Source organism: Pipistrellus hanaki (genome assembly GCF_964339955.1).
Source record: "Pipistrellus hanaki genome assembly, chromosome: X".
NCBI classification, from domain to species: domain Eukaryota; kingdom Metazoa; phylum Chordata; class Mammalia; order Chiroptera; family Vespertilionidae; genus Pipistrellus; species Pipistrellus hanaki.
Window position 1 is genome coordinate 9,068,236 of NC_140524.1, and position 23,249 is coordinate 9,091,484.

General features: G+C 40.5%; 1 protein-coding gene across 1 annotated transcript in view; it reads left to right on the forward strand.

The window, feature by feature from the left end:
- Positions 1-23,249, forward strand: part of FAAH2 (fatty acid amide hydrolase 2) — a 48,380-nt gene that overhangs the window by 5,192 nt on the left and 19,939 nt on the right. Inside the window, exons 2-6 of the mRNA XM_084871090.1 lie at positions 2,556-2,638; positions 12,765-12,901; positions 13,673-13,882; positions 15,993-16,112; positions 21,975-22,110. Of these exons, the coding sequence (XP_084727216.1) occupies positions 2,556-2,638; positions 12,765-12,901; positions 13,673-13,882; positions 15,993-16,112; positions 21,975-22,110 (686 nt within the window). The remainder of the gene's footprint in view (positions 1-2,555; positions 2,639-12,764; positions 12,902-13,672; positions 13,883-15,992; positions 16,113-21,974; positions 22,111-23,249) is intronic.

The following is a 23,249-nucleotide window of genomic DNA, read 5'->3' on the forward strand; positions in this document are numbered from 1 at the left end:
AATGACCAAAAACCAGCATGTTTGGGCGTGGCTGCGTGTGGGTGGGCGGGGCCAAGAGATTTCACATGCTGGGCTTCTACTATATATATGTATTAGAAAATTATATAACAAATAAGAAGGAATAAAGTGACTCTTTATGTCCAAGATATGGAATGAGTTCTAGGACATATTGTTGAATTAAAAAATAAACTGTGCAAAGTGTGGAACAATTTATATAATATACTGTCATTTGTATGAAAAAAATCATTTTGTTCTCACTCTCCCTCCCTCCCTCCCCCCTTCCCTCTCTCTTGTTTCTATCTAGAAAAATGCATGAAAACTGATAGAGTAGTTGATTCTCGGGAGAACTGTGAGGGAATGTTAGATGACGGGTGGGAAGGACCTTTAGATTTTGAAACATATGTGCTTATATTATCTATTTACATTAATATAATCAATACTTAATAGAGAGCCTGGCCGGCGTGGCTTAGTGGTTGAGCATTTGTTGACCCATGTACCAGGAGGTAACTGGTTATCATTATCTTTTTTATTTACTTTTTAAATTTACTTTATTTTCCTATTATTTTACATTGGCTAGCTTATGTCCTATTATTTTTATGAAGAATACATTTACAACAGCTTTAGCTTGTGTTCTGTAGGTTTTGGTAAGAAATGTTCCTCTTTTTGTGAGTTTCTGTATAACTTTGTTTTAATTTTGTTTATCTCTTAGACCCATTGGTTATGTGGAAGAGTGTGTTTTGAAATAGTTAAGCCTTTTTAAAATTATATTTTTCTTACTTTGGTTCTCTAGAATTACTGGTTTATGATGATTGATTTCATTGATAGGAACTCTTACTAACTTTTGTGACTTAAGATTTTCTTTGTGTTTAAATACATTATCATTTTCTGTTCATGATTCATGAACAAAAAGAGTGTTTCTTTTTGATGGAATAAAAGTTCTCTCTATGTCCCTGAACATATTGGCTATATTATTAAATTCCTAGATATAAGCTTATTTTTGACTACTTAATTTGAAAAAGCTATCTTATCTGTTACTATACTTGTATTTCTGGTCAAGCTCTCTTTTTATTCTTAGGAGTTTGTGCTCTATGTATTTGCCTGCTTTTTAATACAAAAAGAGTATATTACTGTTATATCATTTTAATGGATTGTAATATTTCATGCTTCAGTGTTGAAATTTGCTTATCTGATATTAAAGGTATCACATGTGCTTTCTTGTTTACATTTATCTCATATATCTTTGCCCGTTCTTTTATTTTTAACCTTTCATTATTGCTTTATACCAGATGAATGTCTTGTAAACAATGTATTGCCAAGTTGAGCTTTAAAACAAAAAACAAAACAAAAGCCCACAGATGTTGTTTTTTTGTTTTGTTTTGTTTTGTTTTTAATATTTTTAAATACATTTTATTGAGTTTTTACGGAGAGGAAGAGAGAGGGATAGAGAGTTAGAAACATCAATCAGAGAGAGTCACCTATCAGCTGCCTCCTGCACACCCCCTACTGGGGATGTGCCCGTAACCAAGGTACGTGCGTGCCCTTGACTAGAATCGAACCCAGGACCCTTCAGTCCACAGGCCGACGCTCTATCCACTGAGCCAAACTGGTCTCGGCAAAGGCCACAGTTTTGATGTCTCTGCTCTTTGATAGAGGAATTCAGCCCTCACTTATTATGATGTAATTTGCTAAATTCCATCCATTTGATGTAATGTTTATAATTTATTATACTTACTTTCTCACTTCCCTTTCCTTACTTTTTCTAGCTTGGTCTAGTTTCTTTGCATTTTCTTTCCTTTCCTGTTTATTTGGGAGTTTTACTTTGCTTTTTAATTTCTTAATGCTTATTGTCCCAAGCATAAAAATTATCATTAAAACTATAATTCTATGAAATAGATAAATGCTAATCCCTAAGAACCCCAGTTGTTTTATTTGTCTACCTCTCCTCATATTCCTAAACTAAGACCCTTAGCCTAGGGTTGTCAGGCTTAGCAAAATAGAATGCAGGACACTCCGTTTAATTTTAATTTCAGATAAGTAATGAATAATTTTTAGTAAAATTATCCCCACGCAATATTTGGGGCCTACTTATACTAAAAATTATTCACTATTCGTCTGAAATTAAAATTTAACTTGGTATCCTTTATTTTATCTGGAAACTGCATTAATGAGTTTTGTTTCCACTCCTCAAATGCTAGATTTTGCAAAAGTGATGTGTAATGTTAAATTTCAGGGTATTGCTATGAAATGGGTATCTATCGTTATACTAGTTATTTTCTAGAAAAATATTTACTAGTTGAGTACATATACATAATATCTCTGGACTCCAGTTTCTATTGATATTTACTAAAAGGGGACCTTATGTCTTTTATCTCTACCCATTGTTCAGAGCCTTCTAATACTGGCATATGTTGACTTTTTTAGCTTCCAAGTAGACAACTTTTACCTCACAATGGACTGGATAATTCATTGAAGACGTCTTAAATAAAAAGTGCTTGTTGAGTGGATAAATAGTTCTTCAAATTAACACCTGTTTAATAAATGATTGTATTTTGCAGGTGAAGTGCATAGATGTCATTCAGGCTTATATCAACAGAATCGTGGATGTGAACCCACTGATCAATGGAATTGTCAAGTACAGGTGAGCATTTTCACTGTCATGGTTTTGGTCCTGTTTCTGTGGTCATGCCATCTTGGCATATTTCCTGGACTCCTTTTCCTCTGTGTCCTTCCTTTGGTTTCTCACTGGGACCTACCCTAACTTATAATTCAGCAATTTTTAAAAAAATATTTCTTTATTGATTTCAGAGAAGAAGGGAGAGGGAGAGAGAGATAGAAACATCAATGATGAGAGAGAATCATTGATTGGCAGCCTCCTGCACTCCCCTTACTGGGGATCGAGCCCACAACCTGGGCATGTGCCCTTGGCTGGAATCGAACCTGGGACCCTTCAGTCTGCAGGCTGACGCTCTATCCACTGAGCCAAACCAGCTAGAGCTAATTCAGCACTTCTTGCCCTTTGTTGAGCTTTTATGTTTCTGACTGCTTCCTCACATCTCCCAGTGACTTTAAGATCTTTGATGACAAAGAATACATTTCATTGGTTTCTACATATTCAACACCCAGAACAAGGCCTGAACTTGGTAGGCATCATTGAGCACTTATTGAAATAATGGGTTTTTGGTAGCAACTCCAATAAGAGAATGCTCCAATACTACCACACATTCCAATGTGGATTCAGTATATTAGATGGTATTTTAAAAAGATACACACTGAGTGGCCAGATAATTATGATTTCTGAACACATAACAATCTGGCCACTCAGTGTATGTTCTATATAATAAAAGGCTAATATGTAATTGATCCCTCGACCAGGAGTTCGACCAGCAGGCAGGCCGGCCAACTGTCCTTGTCCCCTCCCCCTGGCCAGGCTGGCCGGACCCCACCCATGCACGAATTCATGTACCGCCCCCCCCCTCCCTATATATATATATATTAAAATATATATTAAAATATATATTAAAATATATATATACACACACAAACATATACACACACACTGCATGGCCAGATTATTATGCATTCAGAGATCATAATAATCTGGCCCCTCAGTGTATATGTGATTTCTGTGTCTCAGTTACCAAGTAAACTCTTCTAGGGAGCTGTGAGGTATTAGAAGGACAAATTTTGGATTTTTTTTCCAGTGGCATCCTACACAGAACAGTTCTTATTATGCCATGATCTAGAGCGGCATTTTCCAGATCTCATTCACATAGTACCTTCAAGGTTTTTGTCTTGTATACAACTCTATTGTTAATTAATATACTTATTAAATTGCATCACTTAAGTCAATTATTTTTAAATGAAAGTTTGTATTACTACAAAAATTGAAAAATAACCCTTGACAGTTATTGTACATGTAAATTAAATGAAAAGCAGCATTATGAAATTATAAATATTTAAGATATGTTCATGAAATACACTACTACATGAAATATTGTAGATTGTGCTTTATAGTTACTTTATACATTTTTGGTGATTTTTATAAAGAATGGACTCATTAATATATTTTTATTGATTTCAGAAAGGAAGAGAGGGAAAGAAAGATAGAAACATCAATGATGAGAGAGAATCATTGATCGGCTGCCTCTTGCACACCTCACACTGGGGACCCAGCCCACAACCCGGGCATGTGCCCTGACCAGGAATCGAACCATGACCTCTAGGTTCATAGATTGATATTCAACCACTGAGCGGGGGCACTTTATACATTTTAAATTTAATCATTTCAAAAGCTTTTCCATAAAATACTCCATTTGCTATGTTGTAGATGTGAAAAGTATGACCCAGAGAATTTAAGTTACTTGCTTAGTGTCATACAGGTAGTATGTGATAGAGCCATAATCCAAATATGTAGACATCTGGTGCCAAAACTCACAGAAACAGAAGTACAGAGTGTCTGTATGTCCCAGAAATTCTCCCTTGTCCCTTTCCTTTTTCTATGGACAAGCTCTACACTGTACCGTCCTCCCAACACTTTTAGCAGCTCCTCATTTCATAGATGTTTCCCCAGATTCTGCACTGGGTTTTTATTTGAAATGGAATTTGTTGACAATATATCTTTAAATATTTGAGAAAAGGAAATTCCGCTACTTTTCTTTTTCTATTGTCTTTTAAGGAATGTGAGTCATAAAGGAGGGAGGTCTTAGGTTGTAGAACTTGTTTTTGTGTGTGAGGATACTAATAAAGATCTGAGAGAGAACTAAATTTCTGTCCTCGTTGAAAATGATGGGTGAGATTACACATAGGAGAATAGAGAGGTTGCTGATGGGGGTAGGGAGAGTTTCTATCTCTCTGGGAGCAGGGCAATAGCTGTGAAAGGATTGAAGATTTGAAGAGAGAAAAGCCATGGATTGAGAAATAATTTTAGTCCACCAACCATCTGAAATATCATGGCTGACATGTACACATAAGGAACTATTTGAGATTGAAATTGGGACTCAAAAGAACTGTTGGCCCAGAAAGGAACTCACTACAGACTGATGCGTTTGCCTCTCAGCATAACCATTATGGCTTGTTGCAGTTTAGGTTCTTACAAGGGTATTTCTTGGATCACATGATCTCACACATCTAGAGGAAATAATGAACAACATAGACTGATGAACAAAAAGAGACCCAGAGAAAGAGAAGCAGAGATCAGACTCAAACCTCAGAGGGAAAGGAGGGGAGGGTGGGGGTAAGGGGGAGAGATCAACCAAAGGACTTGTGTGCATGCATATGGGCCTAGCCAGTGGCCATGGACAACAGGGGGGTGGGGGCATATGTGGGGAGGGGTTTGGGATGGGAATGGGGGGATGAGGACAGTTATGTGATACCATAATCAATAAAATTTTAAAAAAAGAGAAATAATTTTAGGAAGTTTAGTCATGCTATGTGTGACATCAGTGGTTTTCCTGACTCCCTCAAAGTATACCAAATGGCTTTACTGTGCTAATTATGTTTCTATTGTATTTGTCATTAAAATATTGGCATTAAAATGAAAAAATATATGGCCCTGGCCTATGTGGCTCAATTGATTGAGCGTAGTCCCACAGGTTCAATTCCTGGTTGGTGCACATGCCCAGGTTGTGGGTTTGGGGTACATACAGGAAGCAACCGGTTGATGTTTCTCTCTCACTTGTTTCTCTCTCCCTCTCCCTTCCTTTCTCTCTCTCCAAATTGATAAACATTTTTAAATGAAAAATATATGCAAAGTGTGCAGCACAGGCCCTTACACCAATCAGTCAGTGTGAGCTATTGGTATTGTCATGGTTGTTAATATAATAGGAGCTCCATAATGGAACTGTCCTCATAATTATACACAGTTCTACTGTATTGTCATCCCTCTGTTTACTTGACACTAAACTGACTCCCAAGGCAGTTCAGTGCTTAAAGTCACACAGCTACGAAATATAGTAACAGCAGAAAATAAGGATTCTACATCTGCTGGTTCCTAGCTTCTCTCTACTCTTGAAAGCCTAATCAGAAAATGTTTACCACTTTATCAACTTCTCCCAAACCTGTTCTTCCGCCCTGTCACACAAGCCAGACACCTGGGTGTAACCCTTGGCTTCGCCCCTCTTTTCCAAAGACTGATCTGCCCACTTCAATTAGTCAACAAGTTTTAATGGCTCTTGCTTATTTCCTGTGACGCCAGGCATTTCCTGTTTCTTCATATCCTGTTCCCTAGCTACTGAACTACTCCATGTCCCCTGACCCACTGTGCGCTCTTTCTGATCTCCCTAACTTTTTTGTATATGTTGTTCCCTCTGCCTGGTATTCCTTCCTTCTCCTTATCTCTTCCACCTTTGGCTGAATTCTTTCCCAGGGACTCAGCCCTGGGCTCCATTTAACTTTATTGAATCATCTTAGCCTTTGTGACGAATCTGCTTCTGAGCTCCCAGAGCACATGGTGCTCTCGCCATTTTTGTTTCATTCAGGGTCCAGAACCACACTATTCTGAAAAATATATGATACAGAATGGTTGAAATAGGTTTTTCAGGAATGAAAAAAAAACCAAAGGTGTGTAGCATTGGAGCAACTCAGAGATAATGAATGTAGGAAACAAATACCAGCCCTAGATCTGAGAGCACAAAGCGGGGAAATGGCATTATCAGAATGAAGAAGGTAAAAGATTCCTGCAGAGCTAGGATCTGGACGCATATGAGGAGGGTAGGGGGCTGCCTAGATGCTGCTGCCTCAAAAGCTTAAAGAGGAAACCTCATGGAGCTATGATTCAGACCTCTGAGGGGCAGCCACCTGACACTGGTACTGCTGAGAGGGTGAGACTGGTTCTAGAGTATGGAAAGAAATAGGAAGCTTGAACTAACTAGATTTGCCTAGATCAGGAGTGGGGAAACATCTGATAAGGCCCGTGAAATCATTTGGTTTAGCCCTGCCAAGGCATTAGGGATGAATTCATTAAATGTTTGACCAAACACAGCAGGCTAATTTTTAAGTGGATAATTTTGTATGGCCCTTGAATGATGTTATAAATACCCAAATGGCCCTTGCCAGAATAAAGGTTCCCCACCCCTGACCTAGATGAAAGGCTGCTGTTGGGACAGTATTATCAGGAACAACAAAGTGGAACAACAAACCCTTCACCTCTTTCCTTGCCTTTCAGTCAATAGCACCCTGTAATTGAGGCTCTAAGAAAGCTCTAGTTAGCAAAAAAACAACACACCAACAACCTGAGCTTCCCCAGTTCCATTATAAAGTGAGGGTATAGAACGCTTGATTCAGAGTTGCGTTGCCATCCTATATAACAAAATCCTAATTTGCAAATAAACTGAACTGCAGAACAACAGGTTGCTATGACATGCACTGACCACCAGGGGGCAGACCCAACGCAGGAGTTGCCCCCTGGTGCTCAGTGTGCTCTCACAGTGGGAGCGCTGCTCAGCCAGAAGCTGGGCTTATGGCTGGTGAGTGTGGTGGCGGGTGGCAGGAGCCTCTCCCACCTCCATGGCAGCACTAAGGAGCAGCAAGCAGGCGAACATCCCCCAAGGCAGGGGTCTTCAAACTACGGCCCACGGGCCACATACAGCCCTCAGAGGAGTCTGATCCGGCCCGCCAGGTTTTTTGGGCAGTGAGCGCAGCCGAGGTGTTACAGTAGGAATTAGTAGTTCATATAGTCCGGCCCTCCAGCTCTCTGAGGGACCGTGATCTGGCCCCCACTTTAAAAAGTTTGAGGACCCCTGCCCCAAGGGGTCCAGGACTGCAAGAGGGTGCAGGACAGGCTGAGGGACGCCCCTCCCCCAGTGCATGAATTTTGTGCACCAGGCCTCTAGTTGTGACCTTAATTGTCTCACCCACCAGACATTTGTTCAATGCCTACTATGTGCCTGACACTGTGGTAGATGTTGGAAGGTACAAAGGTGAACAAAACACAGGCCCTGGCCTCTTTTGCCTCCTAGTCTGGTGGTTGAAACATACAAATAGCTATTGTTTACACCGCAAACTTTTTAAAGTGGGGGCCAGATCACGGTCCCTCAGAGAGCTGGAAGGCCGGACTATATGAACTACTAATTCCTACTGTAACACCTCGGCTGTGCTCACTGCCCAAAAAACCTGGCGGGCAGGATCAGACTCCTCTGCGGGCCGCATGTGGCCCGCGGGCCGTAGTTTGAAGACCCCTGGTTTACAGCATAGTGGAGCTAAGGCTCTGTAAGAAGAGAATACTGTGGGTGGAGGAGGTGTACCTATCCAGGCTGGAGTGGTTCATGGAAGCTTTCTGGAGGAAGCGGGGTAAAAACAAAATTCTGAAAAATGAAAACAAGTAAACCAGGTGATGATGGCAGTCTGTATAGCTTCTGCTATAGAGGTGAGGTGGCTGTACAGCTTTTCACCAGAGCATGGGGATGGAATCCTCCTTGGATTTTGCTCTCCTAGACCCTGCTCTAGTGAGACCACTGGGAGCAGGCAGGATATATAGTATTAAAAAGGCCTCTCATCTCTGGCCGGTGTGGCTCAGTTGGTTGAGTGATGTCCCATGCACTGAGGGGTCACCGGTTTGATTCCCAGTCAGGGCACATGCCCAGGTTGCTGGCTTAATCCCCAGTGGGGGTGTGCAGGAGGCAGCTGATCCATGTACCTCGGTCATCAATGTTTCTCTCTCCCTCACCTTCCCCCCCCCCTCAAATCAATAAAAACATTTTTATTTTTATTTTCTTTCTTGATTTAGGTATTACATTTGTGTCTCTATTCCCCCCTTACATTCCCACCCCCTCCCCTGCCCATACCTCACCCCCTATTCTCTGTGTCCATTAGTTAAGCTTATATGCATGCATACAAATCCTTGGTTGATCTCTTCCCCTACCCCCACCCTCCCCTACCTTCCCTCTGAGGTTTGAGCATCTGATCGATGCTTCTCTGTCTCTGGATCTGTTTTTGTTCATCAGTTTATGTTGTTCCTTATATTCCACAAATGAGTGAGTTCATGTGATATTTATCTTTCTCTGACTGGCTTATTTCGCTTAGCATAATGCTCTCCAGCTCCATCCATGCTGTTGCAAATGGTAGGAGTTCCTCCTTTTTTTTTTTACCACAGCATAGTATTCCATTGTAAAAACATTTTTTAAAAGGCCTCTCAGACCTCAGTAAAGCCTTTCACTCACCACACTGTCTAGCCTATATATCATTCTGGCGTTGCAGCCTCCTCCCTTAGGACGTGTTCTCAGTCTGTGTCTACAGAGGCCGCGGAGGATTCTTTTCTTATTGGGGCTAGAATTACAGGGCTTTCTTTGGTGTCAGAGGCTTAGAGCTGCCCATGGCCCTGAGCCCATGTGTAATGGTAGCTAGTTTCCTTTCAGCCCACACAACCTTCTCTTAGCGTTCTTTGCATTTGCTGATTATGTGTGCCGTAGGTTTGGGGCAATATTAACAACGGGGCTTTTAAGGTCTTTGGAAAGGCCTCTGCTCTAGACTTGGAAGGAATAGGTGTTAGGAATTTGACCGCCCTGTGCTAACTGGCTGGGACATTTCTAGGTGTCAAGTGTCCCAGGAACCGTGTCTCACCACCAACAAACAGGCTGCCCGTAAATGGTGCTGATAATGGCACACTGGTAAGACATGTCGAAGAAATACCTGCTGCAGTTCTTCTCATTGTATGTTCTGATATAAAGGCTTGCAGCCTATTTCCTAAATTTTATGTTGCCGATTCTCTGAATTCTGTGATTTGGGCAATTTGGCTTTGACTTAGTCTGCTAAGACCCTAATCCTTTGACTTTCCTGACAGATTTTGTTCACTGTCAGGAGAACTTGATAGTATTAGTAATGATGATAGTAATAGCTTCTGTGTGCTTGGCACCGTATTTTATGCATTGGCATAGCATGTAGGTCTTATTGTTTTACTAGACACCCAGTGCACGAAATTCATGCACGGGTAGGATCCCTAGGCCTGGCCAGCAATCTGGGACCATCTGTGGGGCAACTGGTGGGGCGATTGGGGGGAGGGGCTGCTGGTACCTGCCTTGGTGGCCCTGGTACCACCCACTCACCAGCCTCACCACTCGCCCCTGCTGCAGGTCGCCTCCCTCTGTGGATGATCAGCAGGGTGATACCTGCCTTGGCTGGCCTGGGGCCTGCGGGCTGGGGGCAGCTCCTGTATTGAGCGTCTGCCCCCTGGTGGTCAGTGTGCATCATAGCGACCAGTTGTTCCCCCAGTTTGTCAATTTGCATATTAGGCTTTCATTGTATAGGCTAGAGGTGAAATGGAGGTTTAAAGAATTGTTACTTAGAAGGTCACATATCCACCTCAAACAAGCCTGTCTCCAAAGTCTGGATGCTAACCACTCTAATAGAGAGCCTTTAAGTGGACCGATTCTGTGAATTTTTAGTAGCTAGATTATAATATTTTCATTTAAAAAAAATTTTTTTTATTGACTTCAGAGAGGGAAGAAGAGGGAGATAGTGATAGAAACATCAATGATGAGAAAGAATCATTGATCAGCTGCCTCCTGCACACCCCACCTTGAGGATCGGGCCTGCATCCTGGGCATGTGCCCTGACTGGGAATTAAACCATGACCTCCTGGTTCATAGGTTGACACTCAACCAGTGAGCCACAATGGCTGAACGGATTATAATATTTTCAGATGAATATCTTGCTGTACCTAACTGGCTATCATAATGCTCTTATTTTTTTCACATAAGCAAGCTTCTGCAAAATGTAATCAACAATTATTTTCTCTGAGTCTTTATTAAAATATATTTTATTGATTTTTTTACAGAGAGGAAGGGAGAGAGAGGGACAGAGAGTTAGAAACATTGATGAGAGAGAAACATCGATCAGCTGCCTCCTGCACACATGCCCTTGACCGGAATTAAACCCAGGACCTCCCAGTCCGCAGGCAGATGCTCTATCTACTGAGCCAAACCGGTTTCAGCTTCTCTAAGTCTTTATCTCATATTTACACTGACACTGAAATCTAGCTTCTGTCCGTACCACCCAATTAAAAGTGCCCTGCCAACTCTGTTAGTTTAGATGCTTTTCACTGCAAATAACAGAAAACCCAACTCAAAAGGACTGAAAACAACAAGGAAAATATCCCATTAAACAGGAAGTCCTTAGGTAAATTAGCCACATAATTAACTCAGCAACTGAAAAATATCATCAATAACTCATGTATTCAGTCCTTTGCCTTGGATATCCTGGATTGTCAGACTTATTTTCAGGCTAGATCTTCTCATTGTTATAGAATGGTTGTCATATTTCATGTCTCAAAGGCCACAATTGTGGCTAGATGCCCATAGGTATGTGCAATACCCTGGGGCTGTGGTTGGCAAACTGCAGCGCTCAAGCCACATGCGGCTCTTTGGCCCCTTGAGTGTGGCTCCTCAACAAAAAACCACGGCCTGGGTGAGTCTATGTTGAAGAAGTGGAGTTAGAAGAAGTTTAAATTTGAACAATATGACTCTCAAAAGAAATTTCAATCGTTGCCCTGTTGATAGTTGGCTCTGTTGACTAATGAGTTTGCCAGTCACTGCCCTGGGGTATTAGACTTTGCTTGACAAATGCTAATGAATTTACTTTGGACATAGCTCTATATGTACAGAAAAATCTATGGTTTTCAAATGGTTATGCTTAGCCGGGACCGGTTTGGCTCAGTGGATAGAGTGTCAGCCTGCGGACTGAAGGGTCCCAGGTTCGATTCCGGTCAAGGGCATGTACATTGGTTGCGGGCACATCCCCAGTGGGGGGTTTGCAAGAGGCAACTGGTCGATGTTTCTCTCTCATCGATGTTTCTAACTCTCTGTCCCTCTCAATTCCTCTCTGTGTAAAATCAATAAAATATATTAAAAATAAATAAATAAATGGTTATGCTTATTTAGATTTCTTTTTAATTGAAATACACTGACTATAATCTTCCCAATTTGATTGGTCCAAAAAGCACTATCCTGATTGGTCAGCATGGAGCCTCTCTGATTAGTTGATAGAGATCCTGATGAGGATATAGCTGCACAGCTCTGTATAGAAAAAGCCTCTGTCCTATTGGTTGAAATAGGATTTCGGGAACTTCTCCGCAAGGGCTTGCTCAGATGGCAGAAACGCGGTGTAGGAAGGCAGTCTAGTGCAGAGGCAATAGTTCAGTATAGGTTTCTCTGTAAAGTGAGTTTGCATGAGAGCCCCTGTGTAGAAATGGCTGCTAGGCCCTGTTTGTTTGTTTTTGTTTTTCTAGAGCACATGTGTCAAACACAAGGCCCGCGGGCCAAATCCAGCCCGCCAGGCCTTGCAATGTGGCCCGCACCGCGCTGTCATCACTGCACTCGGCTGTCAGTTTATGACATTGTCAGTTTATGACTGTTCAGTAAACCATTCGGCCCGCGATTTAGGCTGGATTTTAGATTTTGGCCCCTTCTCTGATTGAGTTTGACACCCCTATTCTAGAGAGTAATTTTTTAAATATATATTATTGATTTTTTTTTACAGAGAGGAAGAGAGAGGGATAGAGAGTTAGCAACATTGATGAGAGAGAAACATCAATCAGCTGCCTCTTGCACAACCCCTACTGGGGATGTGCCCACAACCAAGGCACATGCCCTTGACCAGAATTGAACCTGGGACCTTTCAGTCCGCAGGCCGACACTCTATCCACTGAGCCACACCGGTTTCGGCTAGGCCCTATTTTTAAAATTTGAGCTCAGTTAGCCATCAGGAGCCTTTCTTAGAACTATATTCTTTCGCGAGGTCCACAGCTTTAGGTAGCTCTGTTCCATTGTTTCTAGGTTTGAGGCAGCTAAGCAGGAGGCTCGCGATATAGATAAAAAGCTTGCAGAGAAGTTGGAAGATGATGCAACTCTGGAAAAGAAATGGCCCTTCCTTGGAGTTCCTTTGACAGTCAAAGAAGCTTTCCAGCTACAAGGTACTGTTCTTTTTTATTTTAATTTTATTGTATTGATTTTAGAGAACGGGGAAGGGAGAGGAATAGAGAGATAGAAACATCAATGAGAGAGAAACACTGATCAATCGGAGGCCTCCTGCACACCCCCTACTGGGAATCAAGCCCAAAACCTGGACATGTGCCCTGACCAGGAATGGAACCGGTAACCTCTGGGTTCATAGATCTATGCTCAACCACTGAGCAACACTGGCTTATCTGTATTCATCACTTTTACTTATTCAATTTGTTCACATACTTTACATTCAATATCTCATTTGTTCCTATGTAAACAGAGAATCAGAAAAGTTTGTAAAACTTTCCCAAAGTTTGTAGAGTTGGTAAGCTACAGAGATATGATTTGAACTTAGTTCTGATTCCAAAGCCTGTGGACTATCTATTAAGTCATATCACCTGTCAGTACTAAGAAAATCACCCACAATATTTGGGTTGGTTCATTGGAGGTGCTCAGCAAATTGTTCCTATTTTTATTTAATAACATTTTAACTTCTTTTTCTTTTTTAATATATTTTTATTGATTTCAGAGAAGAAGGGAGAGAGAGAGAAATATCAATGATGAGAGGGAACCATTGACCGCTGCCTCCCGCACACCCCCCACTGGGAACTGAGCCCGCAACCCCGGGCATGTGCCCTTGACTAGAATCAAACCCAGGACCCCGGAGTCCACAGGCCACCGCTCTATCCACTGAGCCAAACTGGCTAGGGCTTAACTTCTTTTTCTTGTGGACTTTATAGGAATGCCTAATTCGTCTGGCCTTGTGAATCGTCGTAATGCCATTTCCAAAAGAGATGCCACAGTAGTGGCATATCTGAAGGAAGCTGGTGCCATTCCTCTGGGCATAACCAACTGTAGTGAGCTGTGCATGTGGTATGAATCCAGTAACAAGGTCTATGGTCGATCCAACAACCCATATGATTTGCGGCATATTGTAGGTGGAAGTTCAGGTGAGTATAACATTTGTTAGTGAATCAGAAGGGGTACAAATACTATTGCACCAACTTCTGGGAAAGTCATAATTAGATGTTTATGGTAAAGGCAATTATAAAATTTGTCATAGGTTGATGAAGAACATTGTTGACAATGAACACTCGTACTGTTGGTGTGTGTGTGTGTGTGTGTGTGTGTGTAGAGGGGGGTGCGCAAGAGAGAGAAAAATGTGAGTTAGAGAAACTCATTTAACTTGAGAATTTTATCTTCCTGAGACAAAGGTAATAAAATACTCTGAAGATACTAAGCATTGATAACTGTGCTGTATATCAGGAACTGTACTAAATTCAGGGATTTAGCAGATATAGTCATAGAAATCCTCTATTAAGAAGGTGATTTTTATGATGAAATCCAGAGGATCAGAGACAGCTAACCACTCAGTGGATGTTGGGGTAGTGGGTCAAGCAAAAATAATCCTAGTGACAGAATACAGAAAGTGCAAAAACCTGAGGTGGTAAGATGTTTAGTGTGTTCAGTGAACTGAAAGAAACCCAGCGCAGTGAGTAAGACAGAGAGGAGTTAGTGATGAAATTAAGAAGTATTGTCCAGATCAGATAATGTAGAGGAACAAAAGCTGAAGCAAATAGATAAATTGCAAGTCTATTTCAGTTGTCCAGGATATAAATGATAGTGGATTCAACTAGTGTTTGTGTAGATGGAGAAAGGTAGACAGGACACAAGATATACTATCTTAAAGGTAGACTGGATCGACCATGACTTGATGATAGATTAGTAATGGAGAGGTGGGTGTAAAGGTAAAAAGAGAAGTAAAAGTCATAGGGTTTCTGACTAGAGAGATGGTACAGGAATTCATTCAGAATTCAGGGGTCTTCAAACTACGGCCCGCGGGCCACATGCGGCCCGCAGAGGAGTCTGATCCAGCCCGCCAGGTTTTTTGGGCAGTGAGCGCAGCCGAGGTGTTACAGTAGGAATTAGTAGTTCATATAGTCCGGCCCTCCAGCTCTCTGAGGGACCGTGATCTGGCCCCCACTTTAAAAAGTTTGAGGACCCCTGATTCAGATGGAGAAAACGGGAATAGGAGGGACAAATGGGGGAAGCATGATTTAAGAATACCACTTTGAACATTTTATGTTTAAGATGTTTGTAAGACACCCAATGGAGTTGTCAAGTAGCCTATATAAGACAGAGTAGTAATCTGGGTTTAAAATAACTTAGAAGTTATCATCATAAGCATGATACAGTATCTAGTCTATAACCTATTGGAATGGATGCAAAAACAAAATAAAACAAAACAAAAACAAGTTGTGTGTGTTGATGATGATGAATTGGGGCTCATGATAGAGCTTTGTCATTTTCAAGGTTAAAAAAAAAGGCATATCTACCAAAGGAGATTAAGAATGTGCAACAAGTAATGTAGGAGGAAAATATCAGAGACTAGAATTTACATGGCTTTTTTCAATCCTCAAGGCATATATGTGGGTTAGTAAAATAAGGTGCTTAAGCTAGAGCCAAGGAGAACATTGACAGTTTTTGCTACGTGACCTTGGGAACATAATGAAGGTGCAGTCAGTGTGTCAGTTTCCTCAACTTACAAAATGTAATCAAAGTACACTAGGAAGTAATTCAAAGTCATCTATATAAAAGCCTAAGTGACCATTGTGTCAACCATTCGACCGTTTGGTACCTATGGTGCACACTGACCACCAGGGGGCAGACGCTCAATGCACAGGCATGGAAACATGGAACAGACTGATGAATCTCGGAGGGAATGTTGGAGGAGGGAGAGTGGGAAGAGATTAACCAAAGGTCTTATATGCACACTAGAGGCCTGGTGCACAGATTCGTGCACTGGTGGGGTCACTTGGCCTGGCCTGTGCCTTCTCGCAATCTGGGACCCCTCAGGGGATGTTGGAGGCCCGGTGGATGGATTTAGGCCTGATCCCTGCTGGCCAGGCCAAGGGACCCCACTGGTGCACAAATCCATGCACCGGATCTCCAGTATGAATATAAAGATCTCTAGTAAAGGAAAACATGAGTAAATATATAACCATTATTTACAAATAGTAATCTAATTTATTATAAAGGAGTATTTTGCATGTCCCATAGGTGGTGAGGGCTGTACCCTAGCAGCTGCCTGCTCAGTGATTGGTGTGGGCTCTGATATTGGTGGCAGCATTCGAATGCCTGCATTCTTCAATGGCATATTTGGACACAAACCTTCCCCAGGTAATATTAATATATTATTAATATTATGATTAATAGCGACTCAGAAATCTGGTACCTACCAGGATAATTTTACCTAGAAGTATGGTCATATATATTTATCAATATTGAAAATAGCTATTATTATTGAGCATCAGCTCTGTGTCAGGTACTCTACAAGTTGTCTACCATAACTAATTTTATTTATTCTCTACAGTAGACCTTTCAGGAAGAAATTATACCTATTTGGCAGATGACAAATTCAAAATTCAGAACAAATAAGTAAACGTGCACATAAGGGGTATAAATGTCTTTTCAAATTATTGGGGGTTTTTTCTTCTGATACTCAGTAGTGAAATTGCTGGATCCTATGTAAGTTCTACTTTTAATTTTTTGAGGAATCATACTGTTTTCCATAGTGGCTGCACCAGTTTGCAATCTAACCAAGAGTGTATGAGGTTCCTTTTTTCCACCTCCTTGCGAACACTTGTGACTTGTTTTATTTTTTATAACAGCTAATCTGACAGGTGTAAAGTAATATTTCACTGTGGTTTTTATTTGCATTTCCCCAATGATCCATGATGTTGAATATCTTTTTATGTATCTGATGGCCATCTGTATGTCTTCTTTCAAAGAATGTCTATTCAGATCCTCTGTTCATTTTTAACTGGATTGATTGTTTTTATGTTGAATTTTATGGCTCCTTATATATATATTTTTTAATATTAACCCTTTATTGAGTATATTACTTGCAGATATTTTCTACCATTCAATGAGTTGACTTTTCATTTTGTTGATGTTTTTCTTCACTGTATAAAAGTTTGTTCGTTTTTTGTAATCTCTTTAAAAATATATTTTTATTGGTTTAAGAGAGAGAGGAAGAGAGAGAAACATCTATGTGAGAGAGGACCATCAAGTGGCTGCCTCCTGTACCCATCCTTACTGGAGTTCGAACCCACAACCTGGGAATGTGCTCTGCCTCCTATGCACAGCCCTACTGGGAATTGAACCAGTAACCTTTGGGTGTGTGGGACGATGCTCAGCCAACAGCCACACCTGCCAGGGCAGTTTTTTGTAATCTTATTTCTATCTTTTTGCTTTTATTGTTCATGCCTGGGAAGACAGCCAAGAAAATATTACATAGGCCAGTGTCAAAGTTTATTGCCTATGTTTTCTTCTTGAAATGTTCTAGTTTATGGTCCAGTATTAATACATTTTAAATTTACTTTTGTATGTGATGTAGGAAAGTGGTAGTTTCTTTTTTGTTTGTTTTTTGCAAGTAGCTGTCCATTTTTCTCAACACCATTTATTGAAGAGATTCTCTTTTCCCCACTGTATATTCTTGCCTCCTTCATTATAGATTAATTAACCGCATAAGCCTGGCTTTATTACTAGAATCTAAATACTGCTTCAGTCATCGGAAAACACAGACATTTACATTACGATTCATTAACAGTAGCAAAATCACAGTTATGAAGCAGCAACGAAAATAATTTTATGGCTGGGGGTCACCACAACATGAGGCACTGTATTAAAGGGCCGCGGCCTTAGAAAGGTCGAGAACCACTGACCTAGAGGCTCGTGGTTGGACTTCCTGCTAAAGTCTTGAGACAGACAACAGGAACTGTGTTCAATTCCCTTCGCTATTCTTATCAGATTCCTTCCCTTTCTCCCCCACCACCCCTGTCACGGAGATCCCTCCTCAGAGATGTGGGTGCTGCAGGACAGAAATGGCTTTCCCCAGCCACACGCTCCCATTTGGGGTAACAAGGAAGTCACTCCTCACTTTCACTTTCCGTCTTCTTTGTGGATGACGTCACAGTAGCGGACTTATTGTACCGGAGTGATCACTTCTGCTGCAGTGTGGCCCTTTAAGGGGGGACTGCCTAATGGGTTTCTCCCTTTTCTATGCATCCAGTCTTGCCTCTGGCCTGCATCACTTGCATGCTGGAATCTCCTCTCAACCTACCTGGACCTTCCACAAATTGTCTTGCCAGTGGGCATCTGCCCAGGGTTGCACTCTCCAGGTCCCACCCCCCCACCCCGCCACACACACACACACACACACACACACACACACACACACACAGCACAGTGAGTTAGAATGGCGCATCCTCATTGACTCTCCTGCATCCACAGTCCTTACCAAGTTCTTGTTTATTTTTGGATGTAAAGGTGGGTTAGAGTACTTCCATGTCCCTTGGTGTGATGTGCACAGGCCACTTCGTCCAGTGAAGCAGTATCTAATTAGTTGTAATAAAAAAGTAAGAAAATAAAAACAACCTGTGCTACCCTGATGCTGCTGTCCTATTTGATACTTCTTCATCTTTCTGGTTTCAACAACCACACTGTAGACACTACACATTCATGTCACCACAGGGATAAGTAAGAAAAAACAAGGTAAAAAAAGTGCATGCAGTAGGCTGGTATTTGCACCTTCAAACAGTTCAATCTGCATTTATATATTTAATACATCCTGACCCTTTTCATTGATTCATTTGTCCTTTTAATTTTTTAATTACAGGGTAAATTCAATATTATTTTGTATGAGATTAGATGTGCAGCATAGTGGTAAAACAATTATATACTTTACAAAGTAGTCCACGTACTATTTCAAGTACCCACCTGGCCCCATACAGTAGTTATTACAATATTATTGACTGTATTCCCTATGCTATGCTTTATATCCCCATGACTATTCTGTAACTACCGATTTGTTCTTCTTAATCCCGTCACCTTTTTCACCCAGCCCTCCCCCCAGCCCTCCCCCCATCGCCTGCCCCTCTGGTAACCATCAGTCATTTTTTTTCTTAAGAATAAAAAATTTCCAAAATACTTATATTTTACCTTTTTATTTTTTTCTTTATTGACTAAGGTATTACATATATGTCCTTTTCCTCCTATTGTCCCCCCCCCACTCATGCCCTCACCCCCTTGATGTCTGTGTCCATTGGTTAGACCCATATGCATGCATACAAGTCCTTTGGTTGATCTCTCCCCCTTACCTCCACCCTCCCCTACTTTCCCTCTGAGGTTTGACCATCTGATCAATGCTTCTCTATCTCTGCGTCTGTTTTTGTTCATCAGTTTATGTTGTTCATTATATTCCACAAATGAGTGAGATCATGTGATATTTCTTTTTCTCTGACTGGCTTACTTCGCTTAGCATAATGCTCTCCAGCTCCATTCATGCTGTTGCAAATGGTAAGAATTCCTTCTTTTTTACAGCAGCATAGAATTCCATTGTGTAGATGTACCACAGTTTTTTAATCCACTCATGTGCTCATGAGCACTTAGGCTGTTTCCAAATCTTAGCTATGGTGAGTTGTGCTGCTATGAACATAGGGGTGCATATATCCTTTCTGATTGGTGTTTCTAGTTTCTTGGGATATATTCATAGAAGTGGGATCACTGGGTCAAATGGGACAAAATACTTTTAAAATGCATATAACAGATTAATTTGTCTATCTCTTAATTTTTGTTATTTCTTACTTTGGATTGGGCTTTTACTTATGCATTTTAAGAACCTTATACAAGCAAAAATTAGAAATTTGGAAAACCTACATCTACCACCATGAGCTTACCAGCCTTACAATAATTAAGACTTTTCTTAGAGATCAGTGGTGATGTGAATGAATTTTTTAATATAAAATGAACATAATATGTAATGTGTATTTTAGTGAATATTTTTCAAATCACTAATGATTGGTATTACAAAGTTATGAATTATAAAATGATTGAATCTTAGCCAGAGATTACCAATGGATTTTAGTATAACAGAATATGAAATTCATTGATAAAATTTCAGATTTCTTATTGTAAATATCTTATCAGAAACAGGACTTGACCTGGTTTGATATAATATGAACAGAGAATATGAAAAATTACCTGTTAAGATTTTTAAAATACTGCCTTTGCAAATAAATATCTATATGAGATTGATTTTCTTTTTTTTCTTTAATTTAAATTTTATTTTTTCATTACAGGTTACATTCAATATTATTTTTAGTTAACGATGTACACGTGTAACTACACACATAATTACAAATATAGACATTTCAAAGTCTGCTTATAGAATTGGATAAGATTTGAGAGAGAAAAAATCCAGCAAATAAAACTAGAAAACTCACAGCCCTTCAAAGATCCAAAGACTCTGTATGTGAATTTTTTCCTCCTCTCCCTTCCCTTAAAAATTATTCCCTTGGCTATTTGTACTCTTTGCCCTAAACTTTATTCCGGAATGAAGCAGGACCTAGAGATGAGGCAGTGAGATATCATACATCTCCCTCCTTAGAAGTTATAGATAATTATTTTGGAAGTTAATTTTATTTCAATGTGTTCAGCCAGCTTGATTGAAATCAGAATGGTAGAGTGCAAAGAGAACCGGACCAATTTGAACTGAATTTTGGATCACTGTACCACAAACTACTTTATTTAGTCTTGGGCAGGTCATTTGAATTATGAGATTGATTTTCACTATATATTTCAAACAAAATTACATATTGTAAAAGAGAATGCAGAGCAGATATGAGAATCCAGGTGTTTTTTTTTTTCTTTTCAATCAAACACTTTATAGATTTGCAAAAATGTAAAAGGATGGCCTCATCTCTAAATATATTTTTGTGTTAAAAAATATAGTTATTTTTTGCCGAAACCGGTTTGGCTCAGTGGTAGAGCATCGGTCTGCGGACTGAAGGGTCCTAGGTTCGATTCCGGTCAGGGGCATGTACGTTGGTTGCGGGCACATCCCCGGTGGGGGGTATGCAAGAGGCAGCTGGTCAATGTTTCTCTCTCATCGACGTTTCTAGCTCTCTATCTCTCTCCCTTTCTCTCTGTAAAAAATCAATAAAATATATTTTTTAAAAAAAGAAAAGAAATTCTCCCATTCCCCTTTATAAATATATAGTTATTTTTTTATAAAATATTTTTGTGCGAACGTATAATGGGTTTACTGTTATTTTTAAACAAACTGACACAAATATTTTAGCATCCTTTCAGATTTTTATTTCTAATATGTTAAATACTGATATGTTTAACTTGTATAAACAAAAATTCTTTAATGTCCCCTATAATTCTGAAGAGTATAAAAGGAACCTGAAGCCAAAAGTTTAGAGTCACTGGTTTAGTGATTGATAACAGTCTGGGGAGCTAGACTTAAGATATTCTGTCACTTAGTAACTATGTAATATTACTAGTAGACAGATACTTAATATCTGCCTCAATGGTCTCATCTGTAAAATGGGTATAGCCAAAATGTCTACTTTATAAGGTTGTTATGAAAATTAAATGAGTTAATGTTGTAAAGGTCCTAGGAGAGTATTTGTCAAACAGTAAACACTATGATTTTTTTAAATATATTTTATTGATTTTTTACAGAGAGGAAGAGAGAGGGATAGAGAGTTAGAAACATCGATGAGAGAGAATCATCGACCAGCTGCCTCCTGCACACCCCCCACTGGGGATGTGCCCGCAACCAATCTACATGCCCTTGACCGGAATCGAACCTGGGACCCTTCAGTCCGCAAACCGACGCTCTATCCACTGAGCCAAACCGGTTTTGGCTTAGTGTATATTTCTATGATGCATGATCTGTATAGTGGATCATGTGCCCTAAGCCCAATCAGATCATCTTCGTCACCATGTATTTGGCCCCCTTTCCCTTCCCCTTTTACTACCTTCCCCTTTACCCCAACCCCCATCCCTCTGGCAACTACCATACTGTTATCTGTATCTATGAGTTTCAGTTTTGCAGCAACATGGATGGATCTTGAGAATATCATGTTAAACGAAGTAAGTGGGTCAGAAGAAGCTAAGAATCATAGGATTCTCCTCGTAAGAGGGGCCATGTCTTATTCTGGACAGCTAACCCGAGTTCTAACCTTTCAGGTGTGGTCTCCAACAAAGGCCAGTTCCCGGTGGCCCACGGAGCCCAGGAGATGTTCCAGTGCACGGGTCCCATGTGCCGCTATGCCGAAGACCTGGCCCCCATGCTGAGGGTCATGGCAGGACCTGGAATCAAAAAGTACGTTTAGCTGCTTTGCTTCATTCTCTCTCCTTTCTGTCCAGGCAGCCCTTCCCCCTTTGTTCATTAGAGACATAGAGGTAAACGGGGAGTCCTCAACCACAGAATTGGTCTTTGTTTTTCTGAGAGAGAGTTTCCATATAGATGGGCGCCATGCTTCGCACACTGGGAAGATCGCTTGTAAAAATAAGCTACTGCGTGAAAATATTACACAAAGTGAGGCCTGTCTGGGGATGAAGGCAGTTGGGTTATTGTTGTCGTTCACTTGGCAATTTGAGTATGTAGACATCCCATTTTAAATTAAGCTTTTCTGGTTCTTCTATCGGCCATCACACATGTTTTCCAAACATTGATTGGGACATTGATACAGCCTAAAAATCTCTCTATTTCCCTTTATAACTTTATTTATTTATTTATTTATTTATTTATTTATTTATTTTATTAAGTATTATATGTGTACATATCTTACCATTGACCCCCACCCCACTCCCATACATGCCCTCACCCCCCAGTGTTTTGCGTTCATTGGTTATGCTCAAATGCATGCATACAAGTCCTTCGGTTGATCTTATCTCCCCCATATAGCTCTTTATTACATTTTTTAAATATATTTTATTGATTTTGTACAGAGAGGAAGGGAGAGAGATAGAGAGTTAGAAACATCGTTGAGAGAAAGTCATCGATCAGCTGCCTCTTGCACACCCCCTACTGGGGATGTGCCCGCAACCAAGGTACATGCCCTTGACCGGAATCGACGCTCTATCCACTGAGCCAAACCGGTTTCGGCTCTTTATTACACTTTGCACAGCAGACATAAATGGTCACACTTTCTACTTTCCCAAGAAAATGCAATCTGTGGAACTTCCTTCAGTTCCTTCCATCAAACTCTCTAGTTCCCCAGCCATTAATTTCTCATTTCCCCTCTAGAGTAGAGAAAATGTCTTTCTTTTTGCTTTGCTCTTAAATACTTTGACCCATGCTCTGGATCGCATGTTCCAGTACTCTCTCAGATATTTCTTTTCCATTACTGATTAAGCATACCTGAACTACATTCTGGTTTTCACCTATCCACCGCTATAATTTTTTTTTGTCACGTTCTCTTATCTTATAACTGGTGACCTCTATTGACTATTCTATTC